The sequence below is a fragment of the Scyliorhinus canicula genome, chromosome 9 (genome assembly GCF_902713615.1).
Source record: "Scyliorhinus canicula chromosome 9, sScyCan1.1, whole genome shotgun sequence".
NCBI lineage: Eukaryota > Metazoa > Chordata > Chondrichthyes > Carcharhiniformes > Scyliorhinidae > Scyliorhinus > Scyliorhinus canicula.
This window is the reverse complement of record NC_052154.1, coordinates 91,248,019-91,263,411: the sequence shown is the minus strand read 5'-3', so window position 1 is coordinate 91,263,411 and position 15,393 is coordinate 91,248,019. Positions and strand designations below refer to the sequence as shown.

The 15,393-nt window shown below is 53.7% G+C and overlaps 1 protein-coding gene across 2 annotated transcripts in view; it reads right to left on the bottom strand.

Moving 5' to 3' along the window:
* The window catches only part of necab2 (N-terminal EF-hand calcium binding protein 2), a 218,017-nt gene that overhangs the window by 108,363 nt on the left and 94,261 nt on the right, over positions 1-15,393 (bottom strand). For both annotated transcript variants that reach the window (XM_038807149.1, XM_038807148.1), the window contains exon 4: positions 7,960-7,985. In XM_038807149.1, the coding sequence (XP_038663077.1) occupies positions 7,960-7,985 (26 nt within the window). The remainder of the gene's footprint in view (positions 1-7,959; positions 7,986-15,393) is intronic.

The window sequence follows — 15,393 nt, the reverse complement described above, 5'->3', positions numbered from 1 at the left end:
GTCAGCCGTCGTGACGTCAGCTGCGCATGCGGAGGTTGGAGCCAGCCAACCTGCGCATGCGCGGCTGACGTCATTAGGCGCGCCGGCCGTGTCATTCTCAACGCGCCAGGCCTTGATGCCAGCAACAAGGCCCCGCGGCCGAGATTTACGGCACGGCCCTCCTAGCCCCCGGGGGGGAGAATAGGGGGCAAGGAGCGGCCTCCGACGCCATCGTGAACCTCTCTGGGATACACGACGGCATCGAGCCTTGCGGAGAATTCCGCCCCTTTCCCGCTCTCTTGGGACCAAGCCTCTGAGACAGTCAGAGCTTGTGAGCATAGCCAGTGCAAACACCATGTGGCAGCCAGAAGTCTGGTCCGACTAGTGTCAGGTCTCCATTCAAGTCAGCATAGTGTCAACCCACAGTTGAACATGTATAATAGTTTAGATATTAAATAAAATCTCATCAAGTGTTGGAAGTCTGTCTCACGCTACACTGCATCAAGTGCAGTCCACATCGACCGAGCCAGCACAACACATCAGTGGGTGGGCTCTGATAAAGGAAGGGGGGGGGTCAGCAAGTAAGGGGCCTCAGCGAGTGAGGGGGCCTTCAGCGAGTAATGGGGGCCTGAGCTAGTAAGAGGGGCCTCAGCAAGACAGGTGGGGGGCCTCAGCGTGTAAGGGAGCCCTCATTGAGTAAGGAGGAGTCAGTGAGTTAGGGGATGGGCAGGGAGCAAGGGAGGGATCAGGGAGTAAGTGAGGGATCAGGGAGAAAGGGGGGTCAGTGAATAAGGGAGGTAAGTGAATAAGGGGGGGCCAGTGAGTAAGGGGATGGTCAGGTTCTAAGCGGACGGTCAGCGAGTGAGGGGGGTCACTGAGTAAGGGAGGCTCAGTGAGTAAGGGGGTCAGTGAGGAAAGGAGGGCTCAGTGAGTTAGGGGGGTCTCAGTGAGTAAGGGGGGTCAGTGAATAAGGGGGCAGTGAGTCAGGGGGGGCTCAGTGAGTAGGGGCGGCTCAGTGAGTAACGGGGACTCAGTGAGTAAAGGGGGTCAGTGAGTAAGTGGGGTCAGTGAGTAAGGGGGGTCAGTGAGTAAAGGGGGGTCAGTGAGTAAGGGGGGTCAGTGAGTAAGAGGGGGTCAGTGAGTAAGGAGGGGTCAGTGAGTAAGGGGGGTCAGTGAGTAAGGGGGGTCAGTGAATAAAGGGGGGTCAGTGAGTAAAGAGGGGTCAGTGAGTAAGGCAGGGTCAGTGAGTAAAGGGGGCAGTGAGTAAGGGGGGGTCAGTAAGTAAGGGGGGCTCAGTGAGTAAGGGAGGATCAGTGAGTAAGGGGGTCAGTGAGTAAGGGGGGCTCAGTGAGTTAGGGGGGCTCAGTGAGTTAGGGGGGCTCAGTGAGTAAGGGGGGCTCAGTGAATAAGGGGGGGCTCAGTGAGTAAAGGGGGGTCAGTGAATAAGGGGGCAGTAAGTAAGGGGGGGTCAGTGAGTAAGTGGGGTCAGTGAGTAAGGGGGGGTCAGTGAGTAAAGGGGGGTCAGTGAGTAAGGGGGGTCAGTGAGTAAGGGGGGGTCAGTGAGTAAAGGGGGGTCAGTGAGTAAGGGGGGGTCAGTGAGTAAGGGGGGGTCAGTGAGTAAGGGGGGGTCAGTGAGTAAGGGGGGTCAGTGAATAAAGGGGGGGTCAGTGAGTAAGGGGGGGTCAGTGAGTAAGGGGGGGGTCAGTGAGTAAGGGGCTCAGTGAGTAGGTGGGGCCAGTGAGTAAAGAGGGGTCAGTGAGTAAGGGGGGGTCAGTGAGTAAAGGGGCTCAGTGAGTAAGGGGGTGTCAGTGAGTAAGGGGGGGGTCAGTGAGTAAGGGCTGATCTGTGAGTAAGGGGGCTCAGTGAGTAAGGGGGGGCTCAGTGAGTAAGGGGTCAGTGAGTAAGGGGGGTCAGTGAGTAAGGGGGGGGTCAGTGCGTAAGGGGGTCAGTGAGTAAGGGGCTCAGTGAGTAAGGGGGTCAGTGAGTAAGGGGGGTCAGTGAGTAAGGGGGGCTCAGTGAGTAGGGGGGTCTGTGAGTAAGGGGGGGGGGTCAGTGACTAAGGGGACTCAGTGAGTAAGGGGGGGCTCAGTGAGTAAGGGGCTCAATGAGTAAGGGGGGCTCAGTGAGTAAGGGTGGGTCAGTGAGTAAGGGGGGGCGCAGTGAATAAGGCGGGGCTCAGTGAGTAAGGGGGCTCAGTGAGTAAGGGGGGGGTCAGTGAGTAAGTGGCTCAGTGAGTAAGGGGCTCAGTGAGTAAGGGGCTCAGTGAGTAAGGGGGGTCAGTGAGTAAGTGGGGTCAGTGAGTAATGGGGGTCAGTGAGTAAGTGGGGTCAGTGAGTAAGGGGGCTCAGTGAGTAAGGGGGCTCTGTGAGTAAGGGGGGTCAGTGAGTAAGGGGCTCAGTGAGTAAGGGGCTCAGTGAGTAAGGGGGTCAGTGAGTAAGGGGCTCAGTGAATAAGGGGGGGCTCAGTGAGTAAGGGGGGTCAGTGAGTAAGTGGGGTCAGTGAGTAAGGGGGGTCAGTGAGTAAAGGGGGGTCAGTGAGTAACGGGGGTCAGTGAGTAAGGGGGGGGTCAGTGAGTAAGGGGGGGTCAGTGAGTAAGGGGGGTCAGTGAGTAAGGGGGGTCAGTGAATAAAGGGGGGTCAGTGAGTAAAGAGGGATCAGTGAGTAAGGGGGGGTCAGTGAGTAAAGGGGGCAGTGAGTAAGGGGGGGTCAGTGAGTAAGGGGGGCTCAGTGAGTAAGGGGGGTCAGTGAGTAAGGGGGGGTCAGTGAGTAAGGGGGGTCAGTGAGTAAGGGGGGCTCAGTGAGTTAGGGGGACTCAGTGAGTTAGGGGGGCTCAGTGAGTAAGGGGGGGCTCAGTGAATAAGGGGGGGCTCAGTGAGTAAAGGGGGGTCAGTGAATAAGGGGGCAGTAAGTAAGGGGGGGTCAGTGAGTAAGTGGGGTCAGTGAGTAAGGGGGGGTCAGTGAGTAAAGGGGGGTCAGTGAGTAAGGGGGGTCAGTGAGTAAGGGGGGGTCAGTGAGTAAGGGGGGGTCAGTGAGTAAGGGGGTCAGTGAATAAAGGGGGGTCAGTGAGTAAGGGGGGGGTCAGTGAGTAAGGGGGGTCAGTGAGTAAGGGGGGGTCAGTGAGTAAGGGGCTCAGTGAGTAGGTGGGGCCAGTGAGTAAAGAGGGGTCAGTGAGTAAGGGGGGGTCAGTGAGTAAAGGGGCTCAGTGAGTAAGGGGGTGTCAGTGAGTAAGGGGGGGGTCAGTGAGTAAGGGCTGATCTGTGAGTAAGGGGGCTCAGTGAGTAAGGGGGGGCTCAGTGAGTAAGGGGTCAGTGAGTAAGGGGGGTCAGTGAGTAAGGGGGGGTCAGTGCGTAAGGGGGTCAGTGAGTAAGGGGCTCAGTGAGTAAGGGGGTCAGTGAGTAAGGGGGGCTCAGTGAGTAAGGGGGGGTCAGTGAGTAAGGGGGGGCGCAGTGAATAAGGCGGGGCTCAGTGAGTAAGGGGGCTCAGTGAGTAAGGGGGGGGTCAGTGAGTAAGGGGCTCAGTGAGTAAGGGGCTCAGTGAGTAAGGGGCTCAGTGAGTAAGGGGGGTCAGTGAGTAAGTGGGGTCAGTGAGTAATGGGGGTCAGTGAGTAAGTGGGGTCAGTGAGTAAGGGGGCTCAGTGAGTAAGGGGGCTCAGTGAGCAAGGGGGGGTCAGTGAGTAAGGGGCTCAGTGAGTAAGGGGCTCAGTGCGTAAGGGGGTCAGTGAGTAAGGGGCTCAGTGAGTAAGGGGGGGCTCAGTGAGTAAGGGGGGTCAGTGAGTAAGGGGGGTCAGTGAGTAAGGGGCTCAGTGAGTAAGTGGGGCTCAGTGAGTAAGGGGGGGCTCAGTGGTTAAGGGGGGGTCAGTGAGTAAGGGGGGTCAGTGAGTAAGGGGGTCAGTGAGTAAGGGGGTCAGTGAGTAAGGGGCTCAGTGAGTAAGGGGCTCAGTGAGTAAGGGGGGGTTCCGTGAGTATGGGGGGGGTCAGTGAGTAAGGGAGGCTCAGTGAGTAATGGAGGGGTCAGTGAGTAAGGGGGGGGGGTCAGTGAGTAATGGGGGTCAGTGAGTAAGGGGGGTCAGTGAGTAAGGGGGGTCAGTGATTAAGGGGCTCAGTGAGTAATGGTGGCTCAGTGAGTAAGGGGGGTGCTCAGTGATTAAGGGGGGGTCAGTGAGTAAGGGGGGTCAGTGAGTAAGGGGCTCAGTGAGTAAGGGGCTCAGTGAGTAAGGGGGGGTTCCGTGAGTATGGGGGGGGGGTCAGTGAGTAAGGGAGGCTCAGTGAGTAATGGAGGGGTCAGTGAGTAAGGTGGGGGGGTCAGTGAGTAATGGGGGTCAGTGAGTAAGTGAGGCTCAGTGAATAAGGGGTCCCAGCGAGTAAGGGGGGTCAGTGAGTAAGGGGGGCATAGCGAGTAAGCGGTCTCAGCGAGTGAGGGGGTGAGTGAGGAAGGGGGGTCAATGAGTAAGGGAGGCTCAGTGAGTAATGGAGGGGTCAGTGAGTAAGGGGGGGGTCAGTGAGTAATGGGGGTCAGTGAGTAAGTGAGGCTCAGTGAATAAGGGGTCTCAGCGAGTAAGGGGGGTCAGTGAGTAAGGGGGGCATAGCGAGTAAGCGGTCTCAGCGAGTGAGGGGGTGAGTGAGGAAGGGGGGGTCAATGAGTAAGGGGGCTCAGTGAATAAGGGGGGTTCAGTGAGTAAGGGGGGCTCAGTGAATAAGGGGATGCTCAGGGAGTAAGGGAGTGGTCAGGGAATAAGAGAGCGCTCTGTGACTGAGGGGTGGGGCCACTGACTTAGGTTGGGGGGGGTGAGGGGTGGGTCTGTGACCAAGAGGGGCTCCATGAGTAAGGGGTGAGGTCAATGATTCATGGTTCAGAGAGCCTTATTATGATAGTTTGGTCCCTCAGCCTGTGCAGATACTGAGAATATCCAGTGTGAGCTCTGGTCTGCTCTGTGTAGCGTGTTTGCTGTTTGTGTAGCACTGAATTTACACAGTGCGATGAGGTGTGCACTGCCGCTGTGATGTTAACAATAATCACTGGCTTCAGTCACATTTCACTGTCAGCTTTCATTTTGAAACTGTCAGGAAGAGGTGAGCGAGTTTTGTAGACTTGTTCCAAAGCTTTGGTCTCATTTGGAGGACTGATCTGTTCTAGTTTCTGTATTTATAATAAAAACATTGAGGTACTGTGAAGGAAGACAATGCATTTAATAGAATGATGCCAAACTGAGAGGTAACACTGATTGAATTGCTGGGACTCTTTTCTCTCGAACAGTGGTTGTTGAGGATTGACCTTTTCAGATTTTGCCAGGATTTGGGAGTGTTGACATAAAGACAATAGGTGGGATTCTCCGACCCCCCGCAGGGTCGGAAAATCGCTGGGGGCCGGCGTCAATGCCACCCCCACCGTGTCACGAATTCTCCGCCACCAGAGATTCGGCGGGGCGGGAATCGCGACGTGCCAGTCGGCGGGATCCCCCGGCGATTCTCCGGCCCGCGATGGGCCGAAGTCCCGCCACTGTCAACCCTCTCCCACCGGCGTGGATCAAACCACCTACCATACCGGCGGGAGCCGACGGCGCGGGCGGGCTCGCGGGGTGATCTGGGGGTGGCGCGGGGTGATCTGGCCTCGGGGGGGTTGCCCCCACGGTGGCCTGGCCCGCGATCGGCGGGCGGGCCTGTGCCGTGGGGGCACTCTTTTCCTTTCGCCTTCGCCATGGTCTTCACCATGGCGGAGGTGGAAGTGACCCCCTCCACTGCGCATGCCCGGCGAAGTCCCTTCGGCCCCGACTGGCGTGGCGCCAAAGGCCGTCCACGCCAGTTGGCGGAGCGCCAACCACTCCGGCACGGGCCTAGCCCCTCAAGGTGAGGGCCTGGCCCCTAAAGGTGCGGAAACTTCCACACCTTTGGGGTGGCCCGACGCCGGAGTGGTTCACGCCACTCCATCACGCCCGGACCCCCCGCCCCGCCGGGTAGAATCCCAGTCCAGGTTTCCACTTGCAAATAAAAGTAGACTATGGTCATGAATATGAAATAGTCACTAATAAATCCAGTGGGATGTTCAGGAGAAACCTCTGTAGCCAGCGAGTGGTAGGAATGTGGGGCGGGATTCTCCCAACCGGAGTCTAAGTGCCGACGCCAGAGTAAAAACCGGAGTGTTTTACTCCGGTGTCGGCGACTGTTCCCAGACCCCATTCTGGGGCCTCCGTGGAGCTGGCAGGGGCATGGCGGAGTTTGCGAGGGCGGGGCCTCAGTGTGGCATCGGAGACCCCCGCGTAAAAGACGCGGCGCCTTGGGTCCCGCGCATGCACAGTTCGGCATGCGCCAACTAGCGCATGCGCAGTGGCTGTCCTCCCCCAGGCTGCCCCACATAAAAATGGCGCAGGGATATAACATTGCCGCATAGGAAAGGAGGCCCGCCGACGAAGAGGCCGGCCCGCCGATCGGTGGGCCCCGATCATGGGCCAGACATCATCGGAGGAGCCCCCGGTGAGGGAGCCCTCCCACCCACCAACAGGCCCCCCCCCCCCCCCCCCCCCCCCCCCCGCCCCGAGCATTCCTGCTGAGTTCCTGCCGACAGCGACCAGGGGTGAACGGCGCCGGCAGTACTCTGTCATGTCGAAGCGGCCGCTCGGCCCATCCGGGCCAGAGAATCGGCAGCCCTGCCAATTGCTTGGCCCACGGCCGGCGCGTGACAAACGCGCCACCGCAAATGGCGCCGATTCTCCGCACCTCAGAGAATCGCTCGCCGACGTCGGGGTGTCATGGCGCGGTTGCTCCGAAACTCCGGCCTGGTGCGGGCCTCGGAGAATCGCCCCCGTGGAATTTGCCATCACAAGGAATAACTGAAGCGAGTAACATGGATTCATTTGAGGGAAAGCTGGTAAAGTACATGATGAGACAGGGTGAAAGAGATGGATGTGAATAGAGTTTGATGGATGAAGTAAGTTGAGACGATCATAAACATAGATAGGTTGTTTCCTCACTGTAAAAACACAAGATCAGCTCGACCACATGTCTAATGACCCAGGATAAACTACTTGTTATCCTGTGGCTGCATCTGCAGTCAGTAATATGGTGCTATGCAATCACATGAGCAGGATGTGAGAGAGACAATTTCTCAAATTATTCCGCAAAATGGATTTTCTAAAAAAAAGGACCACAGATTAAAATTTAAATCATGTCACTTTGAAACCTCACTACTGGCCAGGTGCCAACTCTCCAATTTAGCTGTTCCACTTCAATGCTCGAGGGTTGCGGGAAGAGAGAAATTGGTAAATGAGTAAGTGAGAAGAGGGAGCTCCCATCCTTGACAGGGCCAGCTATGAATACGAAGCCCATCTCCCGTTGCCTCTCCGACTGTTGATGAGGCCAATTGTGGAAGCTCACTGCCAAATTCATTCGTTCACCAGCATGGGCTGGAGATTGAATGTGACACCTTGTCTCACTCACTACTGAGCAAGAGTATTAATTGGTTACAATTCAGCCACGCAGTAAATACGGTTTAAAGAAATGGCAGGGGTGGCATTCCTGCTCAGCACGATTTGGCATGTGTCATAAACCCAATGTGCAGCATTCCCTCATTCAGCCTCCCGCAGGCGAGCATCTCCTTTTCCAATATATCACCCAGCTTCCTCTGGCCAAGCAGCATATGAAGGCAAATGGTATGGAGCTGTGGCAATCCCAGAATCACCAGGTGTCATGGATCCCCTCTGTTGAAACCATGTCAGCAATGGAAGGAGACAACAAAAAAAAACAGGAGCAAGCAAATGGCTGGAAGGAGGAAGAGGGGAAAAGAAAAAGGATGAACAAACGTGGCCTTTCCCTGTGGCAGCAACGGGGACAAATTCACATATACACAGCAGTAACAACATTGAACGCTGGCAATAAATTTCCAATGGGAGTGACACTCAACAAAAATGTCCATCACCACACCAAGGCCTTTCAGAGCTGGTAACGTTGTTTACAAATCAGTGGAAGGGAAGGCAATTGTCCGACTTACCACACAGCTCCTTGGTGTCCACATGACTTCAACGAACAGAAGAGGAGATAGAAGACAGACAGAAAAACAAACAGGAGAGAGAAAGACACTTAATTACTGCCATGAACGACAGACAGAGAAGCCAACTTTTAGCTTGATGCACAGAATATCACAATCTGATTTCGGACTCAAATACCAAAAGTGAAAGATTATAGTCAATCCTCGGCTGGCAATTTCTTTCCTAATTCCTCATCCTTCCCCCTTCATTCCCATTTGAATTCTGTCGGGAAAAGGCCAAAGTTCAAGCAGCTCACAAAACAAGCCAGAGTGGTAATGATTCCACAGCCATCCAGCTCGATGTATAAATATGTACAACGTCTTTCAAGTCGTTACCATAGTGACAGTGCTATTTTAAGCAATAGGTTACTGTACTGGAAGCAAACCTGATTTTCTGCAGAACATTGTCCTGGGTTTTAAAGAAGGACATCAAGAGTCCCTGAATCTGGCAGGCAGCAACTATTTATCACAGCTGAGAATATGGAGGTGTACCCTTCTGTTTAAAGACTCGAGGCCTAAAACTCCATCATGCTTGCATCCTGGTGTGATCCTAGGCAGGAGCACTGGACATTTGTCCACCGGATGCAGCCAGTGAGCTGATGGAATCTACCGTAGACATGAGGGGCGTGATTCTCCGCCCCCACGCCGGGTGGGAGAATAGCGGGAGGGCCTCCCGACATTTTTCAAGCCCTCCCGCTATTCTCTCCACCCCCCCACGCCCGATCCACGCCACGAATCGCCGCTCGCCATTTTTTACGGCGAGCGGCGATTCTCCGAGGCCGATGGGCCGAGCGGCCGGGCCTTCACGCCCGTTTCAACACGGCAGCAAACACACCTGCTCGTTGCCGTCGTGAAATGGCCGCCAGATGCCCATTTGGGGCATCTGGGGGCACAATTGGCACGGCAGTACCACGGCCGTGCCAAGGGGGACGTAGGCCCGTGATCGGTGCCCACCGATCGCGGGCCGTGCGTCCGTAACGGACACACTCTTTTCCCTCCGCCGCCCCGCAAGATCAAGCCACCATGTCTTGCGGGGCGGCTGAGGTAAAAGACGGCAACTGCACATGCGCGGGTTGGCGTTGTCCAACCTGCGCGTGCACGGCCGACATCATCGGCCGCGTCAGCCGGCGTGACGCTTGACGTGCGGCCTTGACGATGGTCGTCAAGGCCGCGCCGCCATGACGCACGGGGCCGCGCTCCTAGCCCCGCCCGGGGGGAGAATCGACCCCGGAAGTGGGCGTGAAGGCTGCCGTGGGTCACGGCCTGTCCCACGGCAGCCTTTACGATTCTCCGCATTTGCGGAGAATCTCGCCTGAGGTTACGATCTCAGCTCACGATGAGACCGCAAAGAGAAGGGAAAAGCAACTGTTGATCGACAGTGGCCTGTGAATTTGGCAAAGAGCCGGGAGAGCACGCCTGCTCTTTCTGGCTCCAGTACAGGATAAATAACAAAATAAGACCTTGCCTTTCAGAGGTGCCCTCTCTGGACCTGATCTGACTGCCAAGTAGTCTCATGTCTGAATCAGAACTTTCTGGCCTCAAGTTCCATGACATTGTTTTAACACAGAAACTGGTGACACTCCCAGTGCAGTACTGAGGGAGCACGGAGCTGTTAGATACTCTGCCTCATGGTTGACATATTAAACCAAGCTGGAACCAAAATATCTCTTGGCACTAGAGATATTTTGTAGTTGAGCAAGTGGTGGTGTCCTAATGACCTGGCCAATAACTACCCCTCAATCAACAGCACTAAAACAGATAAATTGGGCATTATCACATAGCCCTTTCTGGGATTTTGCGATGCCCAGGTTGATTACAGTGACTGCACTTCCCTGGATCTGGGGCACCTTGACAAAAGAGCTAAATAAATGCAAGTCTTTCTTTCTTGGGGAAAGTCTTTCTGCAAGATGCAATTTTAAATCTGCACGATTAAAACCGGATAAAAATGACAACTGATCCAAGTTCATTAGTTTCCTATTTGATTTCTTCAGTTCTAAATATCTGAATTGTGAAACAATTAATAAGTCAGGACATGCTGAGTGTATATATATGTGTATATATACAAACAGAGGCAGACTTACAATTTTGGGGGCCCTGCGTTCTCCCTCTTTACAGGGGTCCCACATCATGCCCTGGTGATGTGGCGGCCTGTCCCCAATGGTGTTGAGCTCAACTCCAATCACATTGAGCCCTGCCCCCAATAACATCAAGTCCCACCCACAAGGACATTTAGCCCCATCCACAATGACATCTCTGCTCACCTCTTGCTCGGGTGGCCAGGCCTCGAGCCTCAACGACCGTGTGGTTTCCTGGCTGGCTGCCACTGCTGACTATCTGGCCTGGCCTCTGCTCTCTCACCACCCAGTCCGGTTGCTGCCCAGCCCAGTCCTCTTACTCTCATCCTTGCCTGGCTGGCCTCTGGCTCTGGCTGAGTCACCCCGCTCTTGCTGGCCACTGCTCTCCAATTCCCTGAGAAACTACGCTAGTGTCTGCCTGGCCTTCTTCGCACCTCGTGACCACTGCTCTGCTCAGCTCTCACTCAGGTGGCTGGGTTTCAAGGAATGTGTGTGCTCCTGGCTGGCTGCTGGTGGCCATCTGGCAGCCTTTGTTCTTTTTTGTTGGTTGGTTGGTTGTCCCTCCCACCCTCCTTCATCAGTGCTGGCCTGGAGTCGCCCCACTTCACTCAACGGCAGATGGCATGCACCTCCCTTTGTACGTTTCACAGGCTCATACACCAACATTAAGTCAGCAATCTCACTTTTGCCTCAGCTGCCCACCAGACTGAATCCATAGAACCATAGAATTTACAGTGCAGAAGGTGGTCATTCGGCCCATCGAATCTGCACCGGCCCTTGGAAAGAGCACCCTACCTAAGCCCATACCTCCACCCTATCCCCACACCTTCACCCTATCCCCGTGACCCCACCTTTATTGGACACCTTTAGCATAGCCAATCCACCTAACTTGCACATCTTTGGACTGTTGGAGGAAACCGGAGCACCCGGAGGAAACCCACGCACACACGGGGAGGATGTGCAGACTCCGCACAGGCAGTGACCCAAGCTGGGAATCGAACCTGGGACCCTGGAGCTGTGAAGCAACTGTGCTAACCACTGTGCTATCATGCTGCCCAAATGCCAGAAACCTGGCTGTTGCTTTGCCTCTTTACTCAGTGAAAGTTCAGGAACATCACACCAATTCAGGAGATCCATGTCTGAACTTCTCTCAGTCTCCACCACCTCTCAGTGTCTGGCAAACGTTTCCAACTCGAAAGGGAAGTCAGCCAATCAGAGCCTGGTGTTCTGTGTTGCCTCTGATAGGCTCAAGAAATTCAAATGAGCCTATCAGCAACTTTAGAGCTATCAAAGCTCTGATTGGTGTCCCCATGGTGTCCCTATGATGCAGCGCTATGGGCGAAATTCTCCGCCCCCCACGACGGGTGGGAGAATAGCGGGAGGGCCTTCCCGACATTTTTGCCGCCCTCCCGCTATTCTCCTCCCCCTCCCCCGAAGTCCCGACCCGAATCGCTGCCGCCGTTTTTTTACGGCCGGCAGCGATTCTCAGCTGTTAGATGGGCCGAAGTCCCAGCCCTTTCCGCCGTTTTTACGAACGGCAAACACACCTGGTCTTGCCGTTCGTAAAAACGGCGTCACAAACTCGCTATTAATAACCATGGCACCGATTGGCACGGCCGTGGTGGGTGCCATGGGCCCGCGATCGGTGGGCACCGATCGCGGGCAGCGGGCCCGATGCCCGCGCACTACTTGTCCTTCCGCCGCCCCGCAGTATCCATTCGCGGGGCGGCTGAGGGGCAACCCGGCCCGCGCATGCGCGGGTTTCGCGCAAAAACGCGATGACGTCACCCGCGCATGCGCGGGTTGGAGTCTTCCAAACTGCGCATGCGCGGCTGACGTCATATGACGCGTCAGCCGGCGCTAACTCCGGCAAGCGGGCTTAACGATTTTCGTTAAGCCCGTCTTGCCGGAGCCTACGGCGTCGGGCTGCTAGCCCCGACCGGGGACCAGAATCGGTCCCCGGTCGGGAAGGGGCGCGCTGCCGTAAAACCCGCCCGGGTTTTACGGCAGCTTTACGATTTCTCCCGTTTTGGGAGAATCGCGCCCTATGTTTTTCATTGAAAGTCCACCTCTGCATACAAACAGAGAGGGCGATCTGGAGAGCAATAAATCAGACTTACAGTCAGAAGAGGATTTCAGTTTGAATCTATGAATTCATAAATCCAACATAAACTCACAGAGCAACTTCCAGGATGTGAATCAGCTTTATAGCTAAAATAGAGAGATTTCAATCAATGCTCAGTGACAGCGAGATCAAAATTTCAGAGATATCAGAGAATTGTGCGATCAGAGAGAAAAACAGCACACTCATGAGGTCCAGTCAGAGAACATGAGTGAGAGAGAAAAAGAGGGAGACAGAATGGGTCAGGAGGTACAGACAGGGAAAGACTGGGAAGAGAATGAGGAAGGCGCCAGTCAAATTGATCTTGTCCTATCCCAGGACAGTTACACCATGAGGTTAGATACAAAGTAAAGCTCCATCCACACTGTCCCCATCTAACTCTCCCAGGACAGGTACAGCATGGGATTAGATACAGAGTAAAGCTCCCTCCACACTGTCCCATCAAACAGTCCCAGGACAGGCACACCCCGGGATTAGATACAAAGTAAGCTCCACCCACACTGTTACCTTCAAACACTCCCAGGCCAGATACAACACTGGGTTAGATACAAAGTAAAGCTCCATCAACACTGTGCCCTTCAAACTCTCCCAGGACAGGTACAGCACAGTATTAGAAACAGTAAAGCTCCCTCTACACTGTCCCCTTCAAACTCTCCCAGGACAGATATAACATGGGGTTAGGTACAGAATAAAGCTCCCTCTACACTGTCCCCATCAAACACTCCTAGGACAGGTACAGCACAGGGTTAGATACAGTAAAATTCACTCTACACTTCCTATCACACATTCTTCATTCAGCTCAGGGTTTAATCCAAAGTAAAGTTCCCTCTGCACTGCCATGTTAACATGTCTCAACCAAACCCCCTTTTTCAACTAATGAAGACGTTTGTAAAACGTGTTTCGAAATGATTTAAACTTTCATTCTGTAAATGTCTGCCATGTGGCACTATGTTGAACAGCTCACTCATTCTTTGCAGAATAACCCCTCCAACGCAGAGTTTGAGCTGAACTGGAATTCCAATGTGTATGCTCAGTGTGTTTATTGGTGTGACAAAGACAGTGACGTTTGGGCTGTGTTCAGTTAGCTCGCAAGGTGCAGACTGGGCACAGAACATAAGCAGCTCGCAGCAGCTGCAGTCACGTATAAAACATGAGAACTAATAGGATGTGGGTGGTGTGATTGCTGATTCGAACAGACATGCTTCAACATCAGTGGGAACTGGAGGCACTCACTGCTGTCTTCGTCAGCCAGCCCTGGACTCAAATGGTCTTGGCTCAGGTATGTCAGGGGCGGGTGAAGTTCAGAGCCCAGAAATATTTTATTCCGCCTCAGTATCAGTGAGATCTTCTTCCCATCTGTTGGGCCTGGATTGGGAGCCAAGGTCAAATAAGTGAGAGCCCTGAACACACAGACTATTGATCACGATGGATGGTAATATGTAACTGTCATGGAGACTGAGAGCAGGATGAGTTGCCGTCTTTAATTCACTCAACATATTCAAAAGTGTTTCACCATGTTGTCATGATTGTAAAACATCAAACATTATGTGACGGTGGACAATTAGACAACTAACTGGGGCATAGGACTCACCAAACCCCTTCCTCAATGAAAGTGAAGTCTAGCACTATCAGTGTACATGATGTGTTTAAAATGAGTGCACTCATCTTCAACCAGGCACGGACAATCCACCTCCTCCAAAGGTTGCCACAATCTCAAAAGTCAGTAGGTCAATTTGATTTACTCTACCAGGGGCAGCACGGTAGCATGGTGGTTAGCATAAATGCTTCACAGCTCCAGGGTCCCAGGTTCGATTCCCGGCTGGGTCACTGTCTGTGCGGAGTCTGCACGCCCTCCCCGTGTGTGCGTGGGTTACCTCCGGGTGCTCCGGTTTCCTCCCACAGTCCAAAGATGTGCGGGTTAGGTGGATTGGCCATGATAAATTGCCCGTAGTGTCCTAAAAAGTAAGGTTAAGGGGTGGGGGGTTGTTGGGTTACGGGTATAGGGTGGATACGTGGGTTTGAGTAGGGTATTGCTCGGCACAACATCGAGGGCCGAAGGGCCTGTTCTGTGCTGTACTGTTCTATGTTCTATGTTCTAGATATCAAGGCAGGGCTGAACATGATGCATAAAAGGCTTTGTTACTGAAGACCTGTTGTCTCCAGTACAGATGTTCCAGTACAGCTACACGCTGCATGTGCCCGACAATGAGGAAAACACACCCATGCTTGTCCTGTCTGTAAAAAAGACAAGACAAATATCAAGACAAATACAGTCCAGCCAATAACTACCCAGTCAATCTATTCTCAAATGTCAGCAGAGTGACAGGAGGTGTCATTGACAGTTCTATCAAGCTGCACTTACACAGCAATAATTTACTCACCAATGCTCAGTTTGAATTCCGCCAGACCTCATTACAGCCTCGGTCGAAACATGCTGGTCCCCAGCATCAAAGATGTCAGTCTCAAGCCAATTTAATTCACTCCACATGATATCAATAAACAGCTGAAGACACTGGATGCTGCAAAGGCTGTGGACCCTGACAAATTCCGGCAATAGTACTGAAGACTTGTGCCCCAGAACTTGCCATGCCCCAAGCTAAGCTGTTCCAGTAAAGCGACAACACTGGCATTAACCCGGTAATGTGGAAAATTGCCCAGGTGTGTACACAAGAAATAGGTCAAATCCAACACGGCCAATTACCGCCCAATCAGTCTACTCTCCATCTTCGGTAAATTGATGGAAGGAGTCATGAACAGCACTATAAAGTGGCACTTACTCAGCAATAGTCTGCTCACTAATGTTCAGTTTCGGTTCCGCAAGGGTCACTCAGCTCCTGATCCCATTGGTTCAATCTTGGGCAAAAGAGCTGACCTGCAGACGTGAAGTGAGAGTGACTGCTCTTAAAATTAAGGCAGCATTGGAGTAGCAAGAAGGAACCCCAACAAAACTGGTGTCAATGGGAATCCAGGGGATATTCTCCACTGGCTGGAGTCACACCTACCACAATGAAAGATGATTGTGGTAGTTGGAGGTCAGTCATTTCAGTTCGCTCAGCATAAAGACCTCGGTTCAACCATCTTCAGTTGCTTCATTGGTAACCTTCCCTCCATCATAAGGTCAGAACAAGATGTTCACTGATAGTAGCTCAATGTTCAGCACCATTCATGACTCCTCAGATACTGAAACAGTCCATGTTGAAA